General features: G+C 39.1%; 2 protein-coding genes across 3 annotated transcripts; one reads left to right on the top strand and one right to left on the bottom strand.

Annotated features, from left to right (window-relative positions):
• The first annotated feature begins 4,917 nt into the window (after positions 1–4,917).
• On the top strand, positions 4,918–11,083 carry zgc:92313 (uncharacterized protein LOC436869 homolog). Its single transcript, XM_042507281.1, has 6 exons — positions 4,918–5,208; positions 5,397–5,509; positions 5,680–5,759; positions 7,903–8,174; positions 9,663–9,823; positions 10,828–11,083. The coding sequence occupies exons 1-6, from the start codon at positions 5,163–5,165 to the stop codon at positions 11,080–11,082; spliced, it is 927 nt and encodes a 308-aa protein (XP_042363215.1). The 5' UTR covers positions 4,918–5,162; the 3' UTR covers position 11,083.
• Positions 11,084–11,798: 715 nt separating this feature from the next.
• On the bottom strand, positions 11,799–22,204 carry mapk7 (mitogen-activated protein kinase 7). 2 transcript variants are annotated; one of them, XM_042507279.1, is made up of 7 exons: positions 22,116–22,204; positions 19,779–20,059; positions 19,465–19,630; positions 17,001–18,553; positions 14,834–15,945; positions 14,185–14,315; positions 11,799–11,965 (listed from the first exon to the last, which is right to left on the bottom strand). In XM_042507279.1, the coding sequence occupies exons 2-7, from the start codon at positions 20,053–20,055 to the stop codon at positions 11,818–11,820; spliced, it is 3,387 nt and encodes a 1,128-aa protein (XP_042363213.1). In that variant the 5' UTR covers positions 20,056–20,059; positions 22,116–22,204; the 3' UTR covers positions 11,799–11,817. The 2 variants fall into 2 exon arrangements, with proteins under 2 accessions (XP_042363213.1, XP_042363214.1); XM_042507280.1 differs by lacking the exon at positions 22,116–22,204 and adding an exon at positions 21,971–22,099.
• Positions 22,205–23,296: the final 1,092 nt, after the last annotated feature.

Raw genomic sequence — 23,296 nt, 5'->3', positions numbered from 1 at the left:
TTTCCACATATCACTGTTTTTATATGCACTTCCATATACTCTGCCCTTTTATCATTTTAAATTCAAGAGTTTGTTGTTTCATCAACATTCTACCTGCTTTATATGAGCTCAACTCCTTTAATTTATTTACTTATGTATATGATTATTTCTTTCACTCTTAATTTTATCTGCTTATATAGGTTTAATTCTCTTATCCACTTTTTACTTATTTATATATGGAATTGTATTTTTGCACTCGCACCCCATCTGTTCATGTGTGGGCGCAGTGTTGTTTAATATTTGTGCTCTAATGTTCTAAACTTTCTTCATTTCGGTATGTCAAAGGCTGGGAGCTACATGGGTTTCTGATATTTAATTATATTCTGTAAATCTTTCAATCTGTAGAGCACTATATGCTTAAACTTGAAAAGTACTATATATGTGTGTGTGTGTATATATAAATATATATTATTGCATAATTATAGGTGATGCATTAACATATATGCAACCCTTAAATGTTTAAAGCTGACTGATGTGGAGCTCATTTAAGCTGCTTTACCCAATGTTATAACTTAACCTTTTAAAATGCTTCGTATTTTAGCATATGTTTTGTGTGAAATTAAAATCTGCATAGCAACTACATCAAATAAATGTAGTGGAGCAAAACAAATACAATATTTGCTTCTATATTTGGTGTAGCAGGTGTATAAAGTATAAGAAAATGGAAATACTCATGTACAAGTACCTTTTTCTGGTATTTTAGCAAATGTTTTGTCAACATGGAACTGAAAGGTAAGTGAGGGAAAGCTGGGTAAAATATCAGGTTCATTTAAAGTTCATTTAAAGTGGAAAGCGATAACTTTTCAACATTTCAATTCTATCCCACCTTAATGTCTCCAAGTGGTATTATTGTTTACCCCACTGTTGCAAAGACTAGCAGGATTGTTTTCTGCTTTCCCCAGAGCTTAGCAACTATCTACCGACGAGCAACATCATAAATACAAACAACACTTGAAAAGAGAAGGAAAAAAATGTTTACTGAGGAGGTTAAGTAATTTTCCATTGCTATGGACTCTTTTTTGCAGATCACCTACATTCATTTGCTTTGAGAAATAACTCAGGCAAAATATAGGTTTAAATTGTAGGGTAGAGGTTTTACGCAAGATGGTTGCAATATTTTAGCTATGTGGCAGCTTTTCACCTAACTTTGCCAACACTCATGGCATATATTATAAAAACAAACCGATAGACCTATAAATCAATCAATCTACAACTACTGTGGATAATTATGACAACTGCAAAATCTCTTGTTCATTGCAAAATGTACTCCTTTTGCTGCAAATAGCTATAAACCTGAGAAAACAAACAGCACAGTTCTCTTCCTGCTTTTGTTGCACAATGGTTGATGCATTTCCATCATTTTTCCCGGGAGATCGTATCGGGAGGCAGGCAGAATTGCATAGTGATAGCTAGCAAACCAATTTTAATACAATTTTTCCATTGTTCTATAGCCACTACATTTTGCAATCAACTAAATTCAAAATTAAATGTTCAAACAAAAAGTTATCTCTGGAGGCTTTAAAAGTAAACCTAACTTTTAATTGTGTAATCAGGTGAAAACAGTGCGAGTGAAGACAAGTAGGTTATTCAGGGATATGAAAAGCCTAAAGAGATTATATAAAGTAATACAGAGACATACGATAACAATGAAAGGGGACAAAGTAAAAACGTGGTATAGCCCCCTTTCACACACACACACACACACACACACACAAACACACCCCTCCCATAACACTCCTCCGATTTCCAGCTGGTATGTTTTTCTTTTACCCCCAAATCATTTTTGCATCTTATTGTGTTCCAGTTGTTGGAATGTGGCTTAACCTATGTGATCCCTATGTGCTGAGTGCAATAACGTGTGTGTGTGTGTGTGTGTGTGTGTGTGTGTGTGTGTGTGTGAGAGTAAGTGTGTGTGTGTGTGTGTGTGTGAGAGTGAGTGTGTGTGTGAGAGGCCGCGCGTGCTTCACTGCAAAGATTCATGTAGCTCCAGGACATGCATTTTTTTTAGTGCATCTTGTTAGTTCATTCCTGTCACCTCTCTCTCTCCCTCTCTCTCGCCATCCCTCGCTTTTTCAGCGCTGAAGGGGGGATGGGGAAGGGGTGGTGGACGGGCCTGGAAGGGGAGGGCAGGGGGAGGTGGCGGCGGTGGAGGCAGTCACCATGGTTACAATGCCACGACAAATATTCATCAAGTCGTTAAAATAAAAACAAACTGGAGTGCATTATAATTGCTCTTACTGACTGGATCCTATAATGCGTTCATATATTATGAGTGAGACGAGCGGAGTGGAAGGGACTCGCACACATAAAGACACTGGAAGTGATTTTTAAAAAAGTGATTATCAGCTGACCTGTGGGCATATGTGACACACACTTACACACATGTCAACTCTTTGGTGTATAACTTTATATTTCCATTACCTGTTTATGGAATTCCCTTTGAATACTTTCGTGAGTCTCTCCTCTCCTTTCTCTTTGTCCCTCCATCTCTCGCTCTTCCTCTACTGTTGTGTAGCCCGAGGCGATACTGTGATGTGTCCTCCCTCTGTCCCTCCCTCCCTCTCCCTCTCTCTCTGTCCCTGTCACCTTCAATTGCTCTGTGAAACTAGACACACTGCCTGGGGCAGGGAGGCAGGGAGGGAGGGAAGAGAGGAAAAGAGAGAGAAGGAAAAAGAGAGACAGACAGCTTTATAGACAGACAGACAGAAGGAATAAACATTTGGTGTCATGTAAAAAAAAAAAAACAGTAACCACAGCCTATATATGTGGCACGCTTTGTCAATTTTCACAATCCACACAAAAAAAACTCAAATGATTTAGAGCTGGAAACCATGGAAACATATAATCAATTAATGCACAATTTAGGACAGTGTTTGACCTTTGACCCGGGTGGTTTATTGTCTAATCCTGTGGTTGTAACACAGTTACGTGTACCTGAACCCATATCTGTCAAACCGGTTTCTATTTTCCACCTGGAGCAAGAAACATGGAGTACAGCTTGTCCCCACAGCTTGTCAGTGCAACTTCAGAACAGTTTTAACCCTTAAAAACCTGAGCAAATTAGCTTGATTTGATTTCAAAGAAATGACCCAAAGATTTGCTAGAAATTAATTAAAAGTACAAGACAATTACCTGAAAATTAGTAAATAAGTAAAATACCTGGAAAATGTGTTTAAAGATTATTATAATTCTGTAACATTATATGCAATTATGATAATTAGCTATAACTATAGTTTTCCATGTAGTGTTTTCCTTTTCCCCCAAAGACATTTTTTTAAAGAAATCAATACAATTCTGTCAGAGTCCAGAGGTTTAAATACTTGTTAAAGGCATCTGTAAGCAGCACAAGGAAAGTGATGTTGCTCCAGGTTTCAAAAGGTTAAGCCAGGTCTAAAGAACAGAGTTTAATATCTGAAATTAATGTAAGGCCTGTTCTCGTAGGTACAATATCACATAACTTTAAAAAAAAATGTAAAACACATGACCTAATGCCACAATAATTGAACACTGTTTACATCGGTAGTTGTTTTTAAGCAATAAATTGCTCATAAATATTGAGTGCATGAGTCCATTGTGTCAGTTTTCACAAAGAAATTGCAGATGTTAGGACAGCACAAGGACAGAAATATTGGCCTATCGATATTTTAGGGAAAATGAAAGAATTAATAATAAGAGGTACATGAAAAATTAAACTGAAATAATAATTGTGGTGGAAAAAATATTACAAATAAAAGTATGTGAATGTAATAATGAATAATTGTATAAAGATGGATGATTCACCTATGTTATTGATTTAGATATTTTAGAGGACCTTAGAGTTCTTCACTGACTATAGGGTGTCTGAACGTTAATATACTGTAAAAGCAAGACCTTGTAGATATTTAAACTAGCATGACAGACAGAGCTGTATGATGTGTGAAATGTACTGTTTAAGGGTGAATGATTCATCTGTTACTGTAAGTTCCTGGTAGGCTATATTTCATTCATGCACATGTGTTGTGCCAAAAGCTTCTGTTGTTTGTGTTGTAATAAATATATATTCCAGTAAGTACAATTAATGCTCAGTGAGGTTATTTTATTATTCATACTAGTATTCATCAAAGTGACAGACCGGATTTTCCACAATGATAATAATATTGATATAAAAATGAAAATTTGTCAGTTCTTTACAAGCACTTATAAAGACAAAAATAGCAAGGTGTGGAAAAAAAAGTGAAATTGATATGGTTTAAGTGATAGAGTTGCTCTTGGATCTTGGATAAAGATTTTACATGTCTGCATGTATCTGTTAATATAATGTTAATATAAAGGAAAAATAAGAATATGCTATGTTTTAATAAGGTAAAACAACACATTATTATATTGATATATCTAATATTTGCTTGAGTCATTGATATGATTAATGTGTGAAATTCCCAAAAACTTATAGGCCTATTTATTAGTGAAACATAGGCTACATAGCTCAAATAGCATACTTCTAGGAGTACTCCTTATTCTACAAATACTCCAATGCAGGATCAAACCAGTTATCCTATAGGATATGTAGGCTCGTAATATTAAAAACACATGTGCTAACTGCATGTTATCACTTACCAATATCTGAAATTGAGGCCTACACAAGAATTGTAGGCTATATTTTCTCGTAAGAAAAGGTGAAAAGAATCATTGTATTCAGAAAAACAAACGGAAAATACAGTTGACCCGTGACCAAATCAGGAGGAGAATCTGATTTGTCCGCGGGTACATTCCTTTAATATAATTGGCCCAGGTGGATCGGGAGGGCGGGATAAGAGTTTTGATTGGCTGAGGTTGGGGGCACAGGTATCCATTTGTTTGTGGTCGAGGCGTTTACCTGGAATGCACTCAAAACCTTATTCAGCGAGCTTGGATCCGTTACGGGAGTTTGTCGACAGTAAAACGTGCGGAGACAGGATTTTAACAAAGGAGATGTAAATTTCCTTTTACCTTTAGCTCGAGTTTCACTCTCAACAGAAGAACAGTTGTGAAAGTGGATAAAACGAATTTGGGATTAAAAAAAAAGATTTTTCGTGACTTCAGAAACTGGTTGTTGGCTCTGTTCTTGCAGTTGCTGTTACATCATTTGTAGCGCGAAACCTCTTAAAATGTCGCCGACTTTACTTTTTTGTGCAGTTTTTTGTTGCGTAACAGGTGAGTGTGAACCGTCATACCCCCGCTGAAACCCCCTACCTGCTCTCGCCATGTCTGTTGTTCTTTGTCCACCTGTAAAACACAACCTACTGAGCCAGCCACTAAATGTTTGTGTCCTCAAGTAAAAGAAACCACCTGCATCGTTGAGAGTAAAAAAAAAATGAAATATATTTTGTGTTTACATGCAGGTGTTTTAGTTTCTTACGCCCAAGAATGTGGCCGACCGACGGTGGTGGAGAACAGGATAGTGGGGGGGGTGGACGCCATAGACGGGGCTTGGCCGTGGCAGGTGGATATTCAGGTAGGTCCCTCTGAAACACCTTAAGTCATATTATCGTCTTCAGTTTTGCCAGTGGGTAGTTATATGTGTGGTTTACGCTGGGTCTTGTTTATCTAACTGACCTGCTGAAAGAGGGATTTGCCTTTGATGCTGAGGTGACTCACTCTTTTTCTCCCCCCTTTGGCCTCCAGACAGTCACTGCTGGTCATATCTGTGGAGGCTCCATCATCTCAGAGTCCTGGGTCCTCTCAGCCGCTCATTGTTTCCCCAAGTAAGAAAAGTCTCCTTACACAATGCAGAGGCTCTCAGCTTTGTTTGCATGCTGGCATTTTGTTGGAATTCTTAGCAATGGCACCTACAGTATTGTTAAAGCCCTTTGGGATTTTCTTTTTTTATATTATTATTTTTATTTTATCTATTTGTTTTTGCAGATTCTTGGTCATCATCACTCATCGATTTGTAGTTTTACATATATATTGCATACATTTCTGATATGTTATTATTTTTATTATTGTTGTTGCATTGATTTGAAATGTTTCTTTCATAAAGATTGCAGATGCACTAAGGGTATTTTCAGTCTTTTGCTTTAGTATATTAGTAAACATAGAACTTTTTTTACAACAGATTTGCACTTAAAAGTTTAAAAAAAAAAAAAAAAGATTAACAGCCACAAAATTATAAGTCCAGTCTGGGGACGCACAATAATATCAGCATGTCGTTTGTTATTGGCAGATATTGATTATAACATACACTAACATACAGCCAACATGTGGATTTCTCCAGATATCACAAACCAATATTTTTTTTTATTTTGGCAAAGTGAACATTTACAAAACTTCAACCCTACAAGTTAAAGTGTTTTTCTTATTTTGTACAATGACAAAGTATTACATACACCAAAAAGCTTTGTATTTCATGCCTCCATCTGTTGGTGGGCCATCACGATGGAGATGACCATCAAGTCTCCACTACATAATGGTCAATAAAATGAAGTGGTTTAAAAAGTGGATATATCTATTGATTAGCAAAAAGAGCTGTTATATATCGGCATGTCGCATATCAGCAAAAAATCTGTGGATCCCTAGTCTAGTCTGTATACTTTATTTTTTATTTTTTGCAGATTATCGGTCATTCATTTGATTCATTAAGTTTTATGTGGTGGCTGTCTAAGGCAGTAGTTCAACCTTTTTTGTGTCGAGGACCCTTATATTGACACACTAGGTCACTGACGCCCATTTAATAAATTTCTCTTCCGGGACCTCTATCTGAAAAGATAAGGGATGCACGATAATACTGGCACGTAATCGCAATCGGCAGATATCTGCTTTAAAATCAAATGTTGAAATTGTCTGACATGCTGATTTCTGCCGATATCACAAACCTCTTTTTTAAATGTATTTTTTTTAATGTTATTGACAAAGGGAACATGTGCAAAACATCAACACTAAGTCAAAGTATTTTTCTTGTATTGCACAATGAATGAATATAACATACATTAAAAGGTGTTGTATTTCATGTCTCCATCTGCTGGTGGGCCATCATGACAAGAGTATGCATGATGTTTATTCCACTACAGAAGAGACTTGATCACTACGATAAAATCTGGCCATTTAACTGAGATTTTGTAGCATGGCTGAAACCATTGCAAGCCAGTGCCTACAAGACTATGGGTAGTTTTTCAAACTCAGAGTGTAAAGTGAGAAATACAAAATCAGCAAAAAACTCACCAATAAATGCCTGTCATTCCTCTGTTCTACCCTCATCTCTGCCATGAGACAAAAAAGTGAGGTTTTAGCTTACAATAAACATTGCTATTGTTTCTATTTTTTTCCTTAAGTTGTGTGTATTGTCATTTTTTTAAAATATAATTCTAAGCAGTCCTCAGAAAGCCCCCAGTCCTTCAGACTTTTGCTCATTTATTCGATTCATTAAAGGTATATTACTCAAAATTATGGGTTGCGCTGTGTCTCTTGGATGCCCGCTTCTTATAGTCTGGCACCTGGTTGCTACCTTCTATAAATCCCCAAATTCACCTGGACACTGCTGAGTTACACACCTATAAATGTCCCAAACACAGTAAAATAAGAAAGTAAGGAATACAGGTGGAGGGCAGAGTATTTAGAGACAAATGGACCGCCACATGCTTATAGTGGTTCATTGGTGATGATTGAGAGGGACTGAGTTGTTTTTGTTGCAAAAATTTTACTAGATGGCTGTTACAGGATCAAAATGTTGTAATGTGGGTGCAAGAGTGCAGGACCTCTATTTTTTTATACATTATGGTAAACATCAAACCTTTTTCAAGGAGCTTCTTCCTGGCATAACTTGCCATTCAATATCATTTGTGTCATATTTGAAATCACCCTTGATTTCCAGTCTAGCAGGAGTCATCCGTGTCCCTCTGTCTCTTTCAGTCCATCTGATGTGAGCTCCTACATCATCTACGCTGGCCGGTACCAGCTGAATGGCTTCAACCCGCACCAGTCAACGCATCGTGTGAGCCGGGTGGTAATCCCGTCCGGTTACAGTGAGCCTCACAACGGGAAGGATTTGGCGCTGGTGCAGCTGTCCACCCCAGTAACCTGGTCAGATTATATCCGTCCCGTCTGCTTGCCCGCCTCTGGCACCCTGTTTCCAAGTGGCACGCAGTGCTACGTCACCGGCTGGGGGAACATCCGGGATGATGGTAAGGCTCGCTAAATTCTTCACACCAGCTTTATCATTTGTGCAGATAACTTTGATTTGGCAGTAAAATGTTCTCCCTCTGGCATGCAAATACATGCTAATGAATGATCCTCTTCAAGTATGCAAAAGATAAGAACATGAAGGATTTAAAGAAAGAGGACAAAGTGTAGGTCCAGGTATCAGGAGGGACATGGTAGGCAGAAATAAATTTTGAATGAGTTACGCTTGTTTTCCTATAGGTATCATTTACAGTTTTTCTTTAGCATGGAACAGATGGGTTACGTAAGCCAGTCCTCTACAAGCTAAGCCAAGTCATAATTGAATTCATTTATTGACTGTCAGTGCAATCACGACATGATGAGACTGTGTAAGTAAATGTTGTATAATTGAGGGCCATTTGCTGGTGGAGATGGTGTGTAATATCCATGTTTTCATTAGTATATAAATGCCTGAAACAAAGAATTGCTGTGTTTTCATTACCTTCAAATGAGCCATTTGTATCTACAAATGGAGCGAGTCCTCTTCTGCAGAGTCCACCATGTTGTTGTACAGTATCCCAAAATGAACTATTTTAAAAAACAGCTCTTAGCTCATAGGACCATTTTTGTATACACATTTCACGTCAGCCACCATCTCCTACTTTAAATGCTGAAATGCTCCTGATGTGTATGATGCCATGCAGTGGTCAGAGGAAAACCCGGATCGCAGTCAGACCACAGAAAGATGCACCTGGTTGAACTGTCCATCCTGGCTCCCGTACGGTTTAGATGACAAAAATGCAAATGTATTGATCTTGTATCGTGCCCAACTTTAAAGGATCATAACATACCAGGTGTGGAATTAAAATGCAAATGCTCTGGTTCAAAATGAGACCAAACTTTTCCGTGGATGTCAATTTTTGAGCCACAACAAATATGCCAATATGCGTACGTACAGCCTCTACCAGTCAGTTTAGAGGCGTGAGCAACCAATGACAGTCAACAAAACAGGTTTTTCAACAATTGTGAATCACTGCAAAAAAGAGAGGTCCTTGAGCATACAGTCATAAATTTGCACACTGAATTGCTCCAGTAGTATGCTAAAGTAGCTGTGGACAGAGTGACACACACACACACACACACACACACACACACACACACACACACACACACACACACACACACACGCATGATCCCCTCTGGGCTTAAGCCTGATGGAGAGAACAACGTTTACATATTTGCAAACTTACACAAAGAATACACAGTAAACATTTACACAAAGGCAAAATACACAAAGCAATAAACATTGGAAAGAGACAATAAATAGCATAAAACACAGACAATATGTCTGTTTCAATGCTTAACTGGACAAAGCTTTCAAAAATGAGCACATCTTTTGAACATAACCACTGTAGATATTGGGGGAAAAAAACTCACTGTCCACCTGTTCAGTTACAGCAAGTCTCACACTCCTTTTGTTCTTCATCCTCCATCTGTCGTATTTCCCTCAGTCCCTCTGCAAGGGGTCGGGACTCTGCAGGAAGTGCAGGTGCCAATCATCTCCCAGAGTTCATGTCAGGAGATGTACCAGACGAACCCGACGGAGCAGGTGGACATCCTGTATGACATGATCTGTGCTGGATTCCAGAAGGGCGGCAAGGACTCCTGCCAGGTACTGTTGGATCAGCTGTTTGTGCTGCTGTGTTTACATTCACAATGCGGCTGCACACCGCGAGGGAAATATGTGATAACTTTGTTGAATAACACAATAAAGATATTGACCACAGAGTTTAAAGCAGGGCAAGCATCAGACAAAATTGCATCCACAGACAGACTGCAATTTAATACAGGGTTTCCAAAGCTGTGTGAAATCCTTTAAGGCACTTAATTCATTAATATAAAAATGAGTTTAATTGGTATTAAAATGTCTTCAGTCAATTTGTCAAAGTCTTAAAGACTTAGTCTTAAAGTGTGTGTGTGTGTATATATGTGTGTGTGTGTGTATATATATACTGATGTTGCATTGTAAAATCTCAAAATAATCAGTGACTTTTAATTAATAGAAAACCAACAACACCAACTTTTTCATCAAGGCAAACTAAAGGCATACTTTTATGATAATATGTTTTCCAGTAGATTATCCAACTTTTTAACTTGACCATAGACGTTGCGTTCATTTTAACATAAACATTTGGACAAAATTGTTCCTGGCCCTAGGTAATTGATTTGGGTTCAAATTCAAGTTCCTTCTTGAATTTTTGTTTTTGTAAAATTGGTCTTAAATTTAATTCTGAGTGGCATTAAAAACTCTTAAATATAACTTGGCTTAAGCTGTAGGGACCCTGTAATATGGTGTTACCATATCCAAGGTGCAATATTGCAGTCTTTTGTTATGTGCTTATTATGCAAGTTGGGACATCAAGATGAAGATTAATATATATATATATATATGTGTGTGTGTGTGTGTGTGTGTGTGTGTGTGTGTGTGTGTGTGTGTGTGTGTGTGTGTGTGTGTAAATTGTGCTGTAATTCACTATTAAGTTCATATAAACCTGCATTGAAAATACTTTATTGCTGCTGTTTTAGGTCTAGTTTTGAAGACCTTCCTTGCGAGCACTTTGATACCTCCCAGTGGTAAAAGCTACAAGTCTGTGTGTGTTTGTGTCGTCTTTTCAGGGTGACTCAGGAGGGCCTCTTGTCTGCCCGATGATAAATGGGAGCTGGGTGCAGGCTGGGGTGGTGAGTTTTGGACTGGGCTGCGCTCACACAAACCGGCCCGGTGTGTATGCCAGAGTGACGAGCTTCTCGAGCTTCATCAGCAACACAGTGCCAGGGATCCGGCTGTACGGTCGAGCTAACCAGAACTGGTGTGGGAGTGCCGCCATGTTGATCAGCTGTCTGTCCTCTCTGCTGATCCTGCTTCAGAGGTAGAACACTTGAGAAGCGGAACACAAACCAGGCCAAATGAAGGAGACTAAATATATGTCTGATATATATATATATAAGTTATCCTGCATAGTAAAACTACACGACCGTACCTAACATGCACATGAAGCCGCATCAAACATGAAATGTAATATAATCAACCTTTTTTTTAGAACTATAACTCTGAATTATTATCTTTCAGTAAAAGCAGTTTTGATAGATTTGTTTTTTAAATCAGAATAATGAGCTAAATAAATTATGTGTTCTGTATTTGAAATAAATTGTTAATTTGATTCTTAAAATCAGGTCTCTTCAACATCTCATAGCTGAGTTTGGAAATGTTTTACAAGTATATTTTTTATGGATCAAAGCTGTACTGTAAAACTGTTAATTTTAGAGCTTTTAGACAAGTAACATCCATTTTTATGGAACACATATTACCCCATTCTCAGTACATATTTCTGAAATGCAAATTATTGTTGTTTAAAATGTCTTTTAAATCTGTTAAGGTAATTGTATAGTGACAACCAGCTTAATCACAGAAACAGGTGATGACACAGATTTCTTTATTGTAAAGAAAGCGCAGCATGTCATTATGGTAAAAAAGACTGCTTGATAGTGCCCATTAAAAAAAAAAGCTAGCTTTTAAATTAATTTGGTAAGTCTTCACTCAAGGTTTTCATGCTAAAAAAAATCTAACATTTACACAAAATCCGACTGTTGAATTCCAGGAAGGGAAAGTCAGGCATCAGGGGGAATGGTATCAGAGAGGATCATGGGAGAGCCGAGTTGCAACTCCTGCTGCAGCGATTCAAGATCAGCTGGAGTCATGCGGTGAACCTCGCTCCAATCAGATAACAGGGAGGCCGAGAGGGGGGCCGAGTCGTAGCTGACGGAGGAGAGAGACAATATATCAAAAGCATTAAGGGGGCTCTCTGTTGATCATACGAAACTGAGAGTGCCAACACTCGCTGCGATTACATATCGGAAAATGCTCCAATTCCAACTGAACTGTTTACATGGAAGCTAATTAAAGTCATCAGATAGGATGTGCATTTACATTCCCCAAAGCAGTCAATTAGAATATACAGTTTTTGACTTGCACAGTGGTTCTGCTAGCTGTGATGCATTTCATCTGCTGGAAATCTAAGCAAATTAGGTTTTTTTCCATATTTACTAAAAAATTAAATTTATTCAAAACATAAAGTATAGAGGGAGAAAAAGTGATTCCACCTGATAATACAATTTAGTAAAAGTAATTTAAATGTATTACACTTGGATTGGATTAAACCCAGGTTATTTTCAGTTGCTACAAACTAGAGATGTCTACTTAACACCTCACAATAAATTTTACTGATTGTTCCCTAAACATTTCATATGCAGGCTACTGTTATTAGTAGTGATAGCTGATTGTTACTTCCAGTGACTCAATAATTCAGCCTGTAGCAACAATGTTAAATAAATTCAAAATCAAAGATATGTAAATTAATCAGAGCACTCACATTAGAATGTAGCAGAGCACTAAATATTTTTTTTAATTTATGAATGATGCTCATTCATAATGAGCAGACAGATTCATAAAGACAGCTGTTGCCACATATCAACACACATACACCCTCTACATCACCTAATGTTACCCCCACATAGGGCACACATGCAGAAAGAATATATTTATTCCAGCCAGAGAAACAATTAAATTAAACATTTACATGGTTATTAGGCGCTTATATTTTCCTATTATTATTTATACCAGCCCTCTGGATTGAATATTCCTTCACTTTAGGCCAGTCTGATTGGGCTTTTATTCTGTGATTATTTTCAATGGAACATTAGGTTCCATGTAAATGCACCTACTGACAGTCATCTCTTAAATTTGAGCTCATCTTGAATCTGAGTTTAAAACATGTACATGAAAGAGAATTTTCACGACTAGATTTTAAGCCAATCATGGTCCAGAATGTAACTCACAAATGAGTGAACTTGAAATCTCTTGTGCAAATACACAGAAAGGTCTTTTCAAGGAAGTAGGAGACACAAGTAATCATATCAAGCCTTATCTATATCGAATGCATTTTCAGATCTTGTAACATGTCTGGCAGGGGATTTTATGAGAAGGCCGCTCAAATTAGGACAGGGCAACAATCAATATTATATTGATTATTGTGATATGAGACTAGATATTTTCTTAGATTTTGGACATCATGATACTGTAAGTGTTGTCTTTTCCTGGTTTTAAAGACTGCATTATAGTGATGTGATGTCAATTTCTGAACTTACCAAACTGTTCTAGCTGTTCTACACTTAATCTCATTGTGGGAATATTAAGTGAGAGCTTCAATACAGTATCGCTGCACTATTGATATTGAGGTATTGAGACAATAACATGATATTTGATTGTCTAGTTTAAATTTTAACCAGCTATTGTGCAGTGCTTGGTCACAGCCAATAAAGTACACTTTACACTTTGCTCCCAGAAGTAATTTAAAGTGTAACTTATAATAAGGAAGAAATTGATGAATACATTTTTACTAAAACATCAAATGGCAAACATGAAGCAGGTTGGACTTAACTCGAATTGCACTGTACTGTAGGATTACTGTCAAATCTTCTATTTGCACTTGGTGGGTCAGCATGCGTCATCCAACTCAAGAAACAATTACAAAAACAAACCGTTCTCTGAATATAGATATGGGCACAGTGCTTGAGCACTTGGAGGAAAATCGAACCTACTATTTGAGTTAACTCCTTTTGTTGCAGAATTATAGAATTATAAGGTTCTAGCTGACATTTTCGTCAAAGTCGAGAAATTCATATAATCTTATTCTGTGAAAACATTATGCAGGTTTTTGGTTTTTTTTTTAAGTTTTATGCATTTTGGGTCTTTTTATGTGGAAAACAAAAAGGTGTATATTATTTATAAATTTTTCGAATGCAAAACTCTAAGGTGGTTATTTATCACAGAAAATCTGGTGTGAAAACATCACAAATTTACCTGATTTAAGCACAGCTAAATTCTGGCAAAATGCATGTACTGGTCCAGTATTATTACACTGGGTTTATTCATGGAAGCAGAATTAAGAACAAAGCTCGCTCTGTGTTAGACCTTACCTGTCCCGGTCACAGTGTTGCAGGTCTGTGAGAGACTGGTTGAGAAGGTCATCCAGGTCAAAGCCCACGCCGTACCCAGCCCCGCTGCCTTTAGGGGTGACCGAGAACACTGGAGGTAGAACGTCCTCTACCTGACAGGAGAAACGGTGAAACATTGGGTCAAGTGAACTTTATATCCTTAATATCAGTCCAAGGCAAGCACGAGATTGTGACATTTAAGCCTTGTATGTATGCATAGGACGTTTTTTGTAGAAAGACAAGTGCTTGGTCAAATAGCTTCTTGTGATATACTGTTTTCAAGGTAAACCTGGATATGAAAGTGACAATTATCATACCCTGTACATTTACTCATCTATTTATTTAAAAAAGGGAGACTTTTTAACACATACTTATATTTAAAAAAATGTTTCAAGTCTTATTGTGGTAAAACATTGTTCAATCAAAAATAACCCCTCTGTTTTCATCCCTTAATGGGTCATTTTGACTGATAAAAATAACAATTCTGTAAAACTGTGATACCATAAAACCGCAACATTTTCTGAGATGTTTATCGTATTCTGAAAATCTCATACCATTGCAACCCTAATAGGTAAAATGCCACCTGCAAAAAGACTATTTCACAAGGAGGAGAAATAAACCTGAGACACACCTGGGACTTTGACAGCTGCAGTGTTACTGTATGGATATCAGGGGCGACGGAGGGCCCTTGCTGTCCAGTATCTGTGAATCCCAAACTGGGATGAGGCTGTGAGGGGACCCCTAGAGCCCCACAGAGCGGGTTTGTGGTCTGTGGCCCAGATTTCTCCCCCACAGAGGGACACAGCTTCTCCATCGGCCCGGCACTTGCAGTCGAGGCATTGGGGTGGGAGTTGAGGTTATTTTGGCGTCCGATATCCCCGTTTGTCTCTCTGGTGGTTAGTGTTGGAGCTTTAGTCAAAAAAGTCTCCAGTGGCAGCAGTTGTGACCGGGGTGGAGGGTCAGGCTGGGTTTGACTCTGAGGTTGGAGCTGGGGCTGAAGAAAGGCCGACGGTGGAGGCTGTGGCTTCCTGTTTGATTGTGGTTGTGGTAGCCTCGTCTCTAATTGCGGCCCGTTCCAATTCCCCAAACAGTTAAAACCACTTTGTCCATTGGTCTCACTGTGAGGTTTGAGAGTTGTGTTCTTAACAAAGCCACTAGTGACAGTCATTACATCCATCCCTCCGCTTACAGCAACAACTATATCCGCTGCAGGTTTTCTCTGGCTCATGGAGAAAAGTACTGACGGTTGCTGGGTGCTTGGAGGCTGAAACAAGCCCGGCTGGTTTGGTTTAACTTGAGAAATTAACTGGTCATGTGACTGAATCTTTCTTGCCTCTTTGCCCGGTTTACTGTTCGGTGCTCCTTGAGTGTTGTCGCTGATGGCTACACCTCGGTGCGAGTTCACATTACAGTCCTTATTCTTTGCAGCGTCGTTATTAGGAGTCTGAGATTTCTCATTGCGGCTGACCATCATCTGTGTCCAACGCTGCAAAAGGCTTTTGTCGTCGTCGCTCAGCAGAACCCCACCCAGCGAGTCCCCCTGCTTCCCCTCTCTTCTCTCCTTTTCCTTTATTTTCCTCTCCCTCTCTCTGGCTCGCTCCTGCCTCTTCCTTCTTTTCTCCTCTCTTTCTCGCTGACGCTCCTGAGCAGTGACAGGCCGACGGGACTCGGGAACAGAAGACAGGAAGGACGATACACCTACTCCTGCAGCAGCCTCAACGCCCAGCGCAGAGTTGACTCCATCTGCAGTGAAGATATAAAATTCTGATTAAAGTCGTCTTCAGAATGACATACCCGTAATATACACCCATCCCCCACAACCTTAAAACCCACAGACAGATGAAGTGAAAAACAGATCATCTCTTTATGTTGTGATGTCCTGCTGGAAAACGTTTGTTCCTGGCATTCATGTGGATGCCACTTGACACTCCTAACCCACCTTAACACACCGCAGACCCAGCACACCTACTCATGGCAACGGCATTCCTCTGTAGCAGTGCCATAGATGTTTGATCAGATTATAATCTTTAGAATTTGGAGGCCAAATTGCCACCATTAACTCTTTGCTATGTTCTTGGGGCCATTCCTGAGCAGGTTTTGAGATGTGGCATGGAATATTATCCTCCTAGGAGGGACACTGCTCTTGGAGAGTGCTGTTGCCATGAGATGCAGGGTTCCCACGTTCATGGAAAACAAAAAGTCATGTGATTTCAAAATAACGTTCTCCAGGTCTGAAAAAGTTGAGGAATAAGTCAAATTCACTGAAAGTTTTGGAAAAGCCATGGAATTTTGTTGGGAGTAATGAAATTGTCAGTAAGTAATCTTCTGTGGATAACCTTCCACGTAAGTCAATGAAGTGGCAAATTTACATTCTGTAGCTGTTAATGTAATAAAGCTTTAATCTGTTTGCCGCCACGTACGTTTCCTTATTTCGTCTTTGCGTTTTGCCTCTCCCTCTATGTATGCAGGCTACCTAAACTAATGTTTAAATTGATTGAATCTGATGTTTTAAAAACTGCAGGGCAAGGAACAAAATTATTACGGGCCCTTGAAAAGTCATGATAAGTTTTGAAATTTCATCTTTGAAAATGTATAGGAACCCTGGAGGTGGTGTTGTTTGTCTGCAACGGTGTTGGAGTGGGTGGTGTTTGTCACGTGGCATCCACATGAATGCCAAGACCCAAGGGTTTCCCAGCAGAATGTAGCACTGTAATGAGATGATCAGTGTTATTCACTTGTCTGTGCTTCTAATTTTGTGGCTGATTGGCGCAATTGGATGTGGAAAAAGATGCACTTACCACCCCTGGCTTTATTTCTGAGAGCTGATTTCAATAAAGCCGCTTTCAGTGCGGCTTTAGTATCCTCTGAAATGGCTCCCTCTTTTCTGGTTCCCTCCCCCGGACCTGGAGGAGGCCTGGCACCCTTGGACAGTGACTGTGAAAGGGACTGAGACAGTGACTGGGCCTGTGCCACAGAGAGACAAAGGGAAGGCACAGCGGTGGGCAGCGGTGTCATGGTCTGTGCTGGCGTTGCAGGAATAGAGGTAGGAGCCGGGGTCATGGACTGGCTCTGGGTGGGCTGAGTCAGAGGAGCCTGACTTCCGCTTAGCTGCTCCTGCACCTCACTGTCTCTCATTGTTTCGGACAAAGCGTCCTGACTCGACACCGGTGTTGTTAAATCTATAGTCTCTGGCTGGCCGCTGTCTGAGTTGGCACTGGGCATGTCTACATCGACTGGGCCACTTTCGCTTTTAGAAAGTGGAGGCAAATTGTGGGTCACATGAGGCGGGGCGACTTCTAAAAGAGACGCTGGCTTATTAAAGGTTTGCATCTGATCTGTAAAGGCGTGGTTCCTTTCTGCTGGTGTGTGATCTTGTTGCTGTTGAGATTTCACTTCTCTCATTTGCTGTTGCTGTATTTGTGCTGCTTGTGGGTGTTGTGCCATTGGAACCAGTGTCGATTTGCTCAGGTTAACAGTCGAGGGCTGAGCATTACACTGGGTACTGCTTTGTGCTGCAGCTCTGCTGCTGGCCCTCGCCAAGGGCCTGAACTGAAGCCTTTGACGACAGCCCTGCTTGTTTCGATGAAAGTCCTGGATCTCCATCAGAATCGCCTCTTTAATTTGTTCTTTGTTCATCGGCAGCTTGTCAAACTCAAAGTCAAAAGCTGGCACGCAAACTGGCTCATCATCTTGGTCGTGGTATTTGGAGAGGTAAGGATGCTCCAGCGCTTGTGTAACACTGATTCTTTCACGAGGGTCAAAGCGCAACATGGCGACCAGCAGGTCCAAAGCGTCCGGTTCAGCTTGTGGGTACAGTTTGGCCAAAGGCACAGCAGAACGTGATGGAAGACTCTGAACATAAGAACGCACTCTGTCAGCCCTAATAGCACTAATTAACCCCTCAGGAGGAGTGCCCAACACAGACAAAATGAGCTGGAGCTGGTGGACGTAGTGCTTCCCAGGAAAGAGCTGCTTACGCCCCAGCATTTCTGCAAAGATGCAGCCTACAGACCACAGGTCAATGGCCAAGCTGTAGTGATTCAGAGACAGTAGGAGTTCAGGAGCACGGTACCATCGAGTCGCCACATATTCAGTCATGAAGGAATGAGACTCCTCAGGGTGTGAACTTAGGCCCCTCGCCATACCAAAGTCACCAATTTTTAGCTCACAGTTCTCGTTCACCAACAGGTTGGAGGGTTTGAGGTCACGATGGATGACGTTGGCAGAATGCACATACTTAAGGCCACGGAGGAGCTGGTACAGAAAGTAGCGTGTGTGCTCTGAGGTAAGCGTCTGGGCAGAGTGTATAATCTGGTGCAAGTCGCTTTCCATGAGGTCGAGCACCACGTACCTGCAAACACAGGAAGGGAAAACGTGAGATGTGAGAAGTGTGAGCCGTAAAGTATATCTTAATAAAAATAACAATCTACGACTGTGAGTGTATGCAGGTAGAACAGTGATAGTAAGTTTTGGCATTAAAAAACTGGTTTTGAAAAAGGAAACACTGGCTGACAAAGATCCACTAAAAAGTATAATTCAGGCATTAATAATCTTATTTAGATTTTTCTTCACTCTAATGTGTTTTTTAGTGACAATCTTCTATTTTTTTTCTTTGTCACTTTTTTCAGTGTCAGTTGAAATGGAAATGGAAATCACTCTGTCCTTGATCCTCCCCTTAAATTCCTTCCGCCAAAGACAATGACAGAAAGTTTAAAATGAAAACAAATAAACTAAAAATTATCATTAAAAGTCATTGATAAATAAATAAATGACACTGGAAAAAGACTTTCATAAAGGAAAAAAAAATGTAATGCTTGTTTTATTTTCCAATGGATTTTTTTCAGTGCCAGTGATTTTCAATGCCAAATTTTATTTTTCGATACCAAAACGTACTGTCACTGTTATAGTTTCATATAAGCACAACTGCCTCTAATAAAATTATGTTAAGTATTAACTAAATTTTAGTGATTTTGTTTTACTTGCCCCTAGAAATGGCCAAAATTTCAATATCCAAAATGCACAGGTTTTGTTTTTTTCAGGTCAACATTTTTGTAATTATAAACGGGCATTTGTGTTAAACAGTAAGACAAAGGTGAAAACTGGCTGAGTTATATAACTTGATGGAGTGTATAGATGTGTATAAATGGGTTGACTGATTTCTGACACTCCAAAGTTTCCAGATGCTTGTTTTGTCAATACAGTCAGAGCTCTACAGATGTGTTGTCTGCTACCAAAGTTACCATGAAAGTAAAAAGTACATACACAGACTTGAAGGCAGAGTGAGGCAGGTTAGGCTGCAGGATGTCTTTGATGGCGATAATGTTGTCGTGTTTGAAGTGCTTGAGAATCTTGAGCTCTCGCAGAGTGCGTTTGGCATTTGTCACCACTTCAAAAGCATTGGAGATCTTCTTTATCGCCACCTGCTGGCCTGTAAATACACCCCATTTAAAAAACACATCAGGACAGGGTGCTCAACTGAGATGGAGAGACACTGATGCATTTCCACATTTAACATTAAGCATTGTAGTACACACAGAATAAGTTATGCATTATTTCTTTATCAAAAAAAGCCCTACCATTGTCCCTTCTCCTGGCAGAAGAGACGACGCCATAAGCCCCTGTGCCGATGGTTTCTATGACATCATACTCCTCGCCGACGTCGAACTTCACATCCAGTGAGTGTGCTTTAAGCAAAGCCAGGTTTTTTGCTGTTGTGCTGGTGTCTGTGGTTCCTCCTGTTGCCTCGACTTCACGCTGGTTCTGGCTTTCTCTGCTTTTGTCGGTGGCCATTCTTTCAGGCGACATGGCCACAGGTTGACCATTTTTTCCTTCTTCTCCCTCCTTAGTTGACATTTTTCTATAAAGGATTGAAAACACCAAAGTGAGATTACTGTGAGTATCTGTGGTCTTACACGCTGTTAATTGTGTTAGAAACTGTATGCTTGCGCTTTATGCCTTCGCGAACCAGTAAAGTCACTTTTACATTTTACATCCATGTCTGTGAAAACACGGATGCTGTTTTTGTAAGACATTATGTCATGGTGAAGTTGATGTTTTAACTTGTGGACATCCTTTTGGACATTTGTGTGGAATTTTGTCATAACTGGTGAATTAATAATTTTGTTATTGCCACGTGTTTTTTGAGATCACAGTGAAGTTGACTTCTGACCGCCAAATTCCTGTTCATTCTTGATTACAGGTGAGCGTTTCTGCCAAATTTAAGTTAACTGTGTTGTTCACAAGACTAAGACTGATGAAAGGTCACAATGACCTTGACCTGTGACATGCCAACAACATAATGACCTTGAAAGAAGAGCTTAAACAGTTAGCCAATTCATTTTGTAGGTGATCAACAAATAAAATAATCTGCAACTATTTTGATAATTATGTAAGTTTTCGATAGGGCTGCAGCTAATGATTATTTTCATCACTGATTAATCTGATGATTATCTTCACTATTAACTGATTAATTGGTTAGTCTATAAAATGTCAGAGAAATTAAAAAAAAAAAATGCTCATCACAATTACCCACATCCCAACACTGCCACTTTTTTCCAACCACCAATCCAAAGCCTTAAGCTTATTAATTTGGTATCCTAAATGACAAAAACCAGCAGCAAACTCTCACATTTAAGAAGGTGGAACCAGCAAATGTTTGACATTTTTGCTTGAAAAATGACTTAAACTATTAATCAGATTTTAAATTAGTTTTTGATTAACTCTTTTGATTAACTAATCAATTGATTGACTAATCATTTCAGCTTTATTGTTGTACACTTTTCAATCAAAAATACAAAAAAAACAGTCTCTCAAATGTGCGCATTTGCTTTCTATGTTCTACATGACATTAAACTGAATAAATTCTGAATAGTCTTCAGGTTTTGACCTGTTGGTCCAACAAAAAGGCAATTTAAGTGTATTTATTTATACTAAACATTATCATTATTATTATTATTATTCTGCTTTGATATTTTCTGACTAATGACAAACAAATGATTTTTTTAAAAAAAAAAAAAATAGGCAGATTAATAATAATGAAAATAATTTTAGTTGCAGTATTAAATAAGTGCCATTGTTTTCCACAAAACATTAAATAACCGCTTCTATACCAAAAGTCTTGCAAAACTAGACATTAGTCTTATCTGTTAGGGTGGGGAAATGTGTAAAAAGCTTTAAAAAAAAAAACATACTGGTCCATTGCTAACAGCTGGTCACTAAAATTTTAAAGTGTGTCCACGCAAAATGAATCATTGTTTGGACAGCTACAGTGAAACAATCAGGTAACATGAGGGAAAGTGATCATCTTAAACCTTAAAACCTGAGCTGAGGGCCTCTGATGTGAATCAAACAGGTAATATTTCAATGTCTTTGAAAGTTAAACTCCGCAGGAAAACCTCCCCTCTCTGCCAGGGCCCCTAGGAGCCACTCTTTCTCAATAGGTCAGTTAGTGGTCATTTTGTTCAGATAAGCAGACACAATGTCGAGATTAAAATAATTATTTGCTGTTTCTATAGTCACAATATTAACTAAACAGAGGGATTGTATGCGATCAGACAGCAAGCTGCCCAGCAACTTCTCATCCATGAGGCCCGTCTGTGTCAAGTGGCTAAAACCTGTAGCTCTCAGTCAAAAGACGACTTTCTAGATTACAGCTGGATTTTGTTTAGAAACAGATAGACAGAGAACAAATCTACTTGAGCGTTTTTCTACGGTTTGTTTCACAGCATGGTTAAAATGAGCTAATTACATGATAAAGACGTAGCCTTACCCACTTTTGACGCAGGGGCGTAGGCTAGTTACCTGAAGCTCAGGCTTTCTAGGAACTCACACCGTTATACCATGTCGTTATCGGTTTATACAACCAAACGGAGCGACACGGAGACGTTGTCCTAAGTGAGGGGACAGACTCTCACCTTGTGAGCTGCCCACAACATCCGTAATTGTGTTTTTTAATCCCGTAGTAGCACGGCTATCTCTTGTTTTTGTCTGCCGCTTCCTCGTATAGTTCCGTATTGGGTTTGAGTGCCATGTGGCGGGCAAATGAGGTGGGGCGACGTCCAACTGACCGTCCAATCAAAGCAGAGAACGGGATGGGAGGCGGGACCTTACAGTAGACAGTAGGGTCTCTGTTTTTGGGTGGTGGTGACGCCGTTTTCTAGAATTGGGTAATTTGAGAGGGGCCATATTAGGACAAATTTACCTGCACTTAAACCTCTTTGTATGTATGACAGACTTAACTCATAATGAGTAAAGTAATATAAAAGTTGTGTAGATGTAAACTAGTAGTACTACTTAAATGAATACTACTTAATCACAAGAATAGACTTCAATAGATTTCCAATTTCTATAACAACACTAAAGTGTATAGATAGATAGATAGATAGATTAGACTAGATAGATTTAAAAATCTTTTAAATAAAGAGAGTTATTGGAAGTATCCACATTTAGTCAAGCACATTTAGTACACTTATGAGATACTACACAAAATAGCTGCAAAAGGGGCAAGACAAACACAGAGAGACACAAAACAACTAAAAAAAGACATAAAATTATCTCAAAGCGACAAAAACAGCTACAAGGAGACACAACATTATCGGACACAATATTACCACTGAGACACAAAACCACAAAAGATGCATGGTGACTACAAAGACATGCAAAACAACCAAAAAGGGGACAAAACCCACCAAAAGTCTGTGTGTCTTGCTTCTTTGTACCAGAGATGGTGGGGACTTAAGCATATAATAATGTGCCCAGGGGCCCATTGTCCCATAATCCACTGTTATCTAGTGGTCCAGATAAGTAATACGTATTATGTAGTAAGAATTAGTTCTATCGACCAACTATATTAAAAAAACAGTCAAAAATAATCTGATAATATAATGTGTAAGGAGTATTTTTATTTTTGTTACTTTATGTACATTTTGTTTATAATACTTTTGATCTTTTACCTGACTAAAAATTGAATGCAAACCTGAGTATTAGTATTTCTTTCAGTTTACACTGACTCGCCAATAGTCATTTCATGTGATGTCCAGAGTCTGGTCCGGGGGCTAATTGTGGCCCTCAGATCTATTTTAAATGGCCTTCTGCT

The sequence above is a fragment of the Plectropomus leopardus genome, chromosome 19 (assembly GCF_008729295.1).
Source record: "Plectropomus leopardus isolate mb chromosome 19, YSFRI_Pleo_2.0, whole genome shotgun sequence".
Taxonomy (NCBI): domain Eukaryota; kingdom Metazoa; phylum Chordata; class Actinopteri; order Perciformes; family Serranidae; genus Plectropomus; species Plectropomus leopardus.
This window is presented reverse-complemented; position numbering and strand designations above follow the sequence as displayed.

Coding starts and splice junctions, on each gene's coding strand:
- zgc:92313 (XM_042507281.1), top strand. CDS start 5,163: ATGTCGCCGACTTTACTTTTTTGTGCAGTTTTTTGTTGCGTAACAG. Junction 5,209..5,396: donor AGTTTTTTGTTGCGTAACAG/GTGAGTGTGAAC, acceptor GTTTACATGCAG/GTGTTTTAGTTTCTTACGCC. Junction 5,760..7,902: donor GCCGCTCATTGTTTCCCCAA/GTAAGAAAAGTC, acceptor TGTCTCTTTCAG/TCCATCTGATGTGAGCTCCT.
- mapk7 (XM_042507279.1), bottom strand. CDS start 20,055: ATGTCAACTAAGGAGGGAGAAGAAGGAAAAAATGGTCAACCTGTGGCC. Junction 14,316..14,833: donor TGCAGCTGTCAAAGTCCCAG/GTGTGTCTCAGG, acceptor TTCTCCTGTCAG/GTAGAGGACGTTCTACCTCC. Junction 11,966..14,184: donor CAACACTGTGACCGGGACAG/GTAAGGTCTAAC, acceptor CTCCTCCGTCAG/CTACGACTCGGCCCCCCTCT.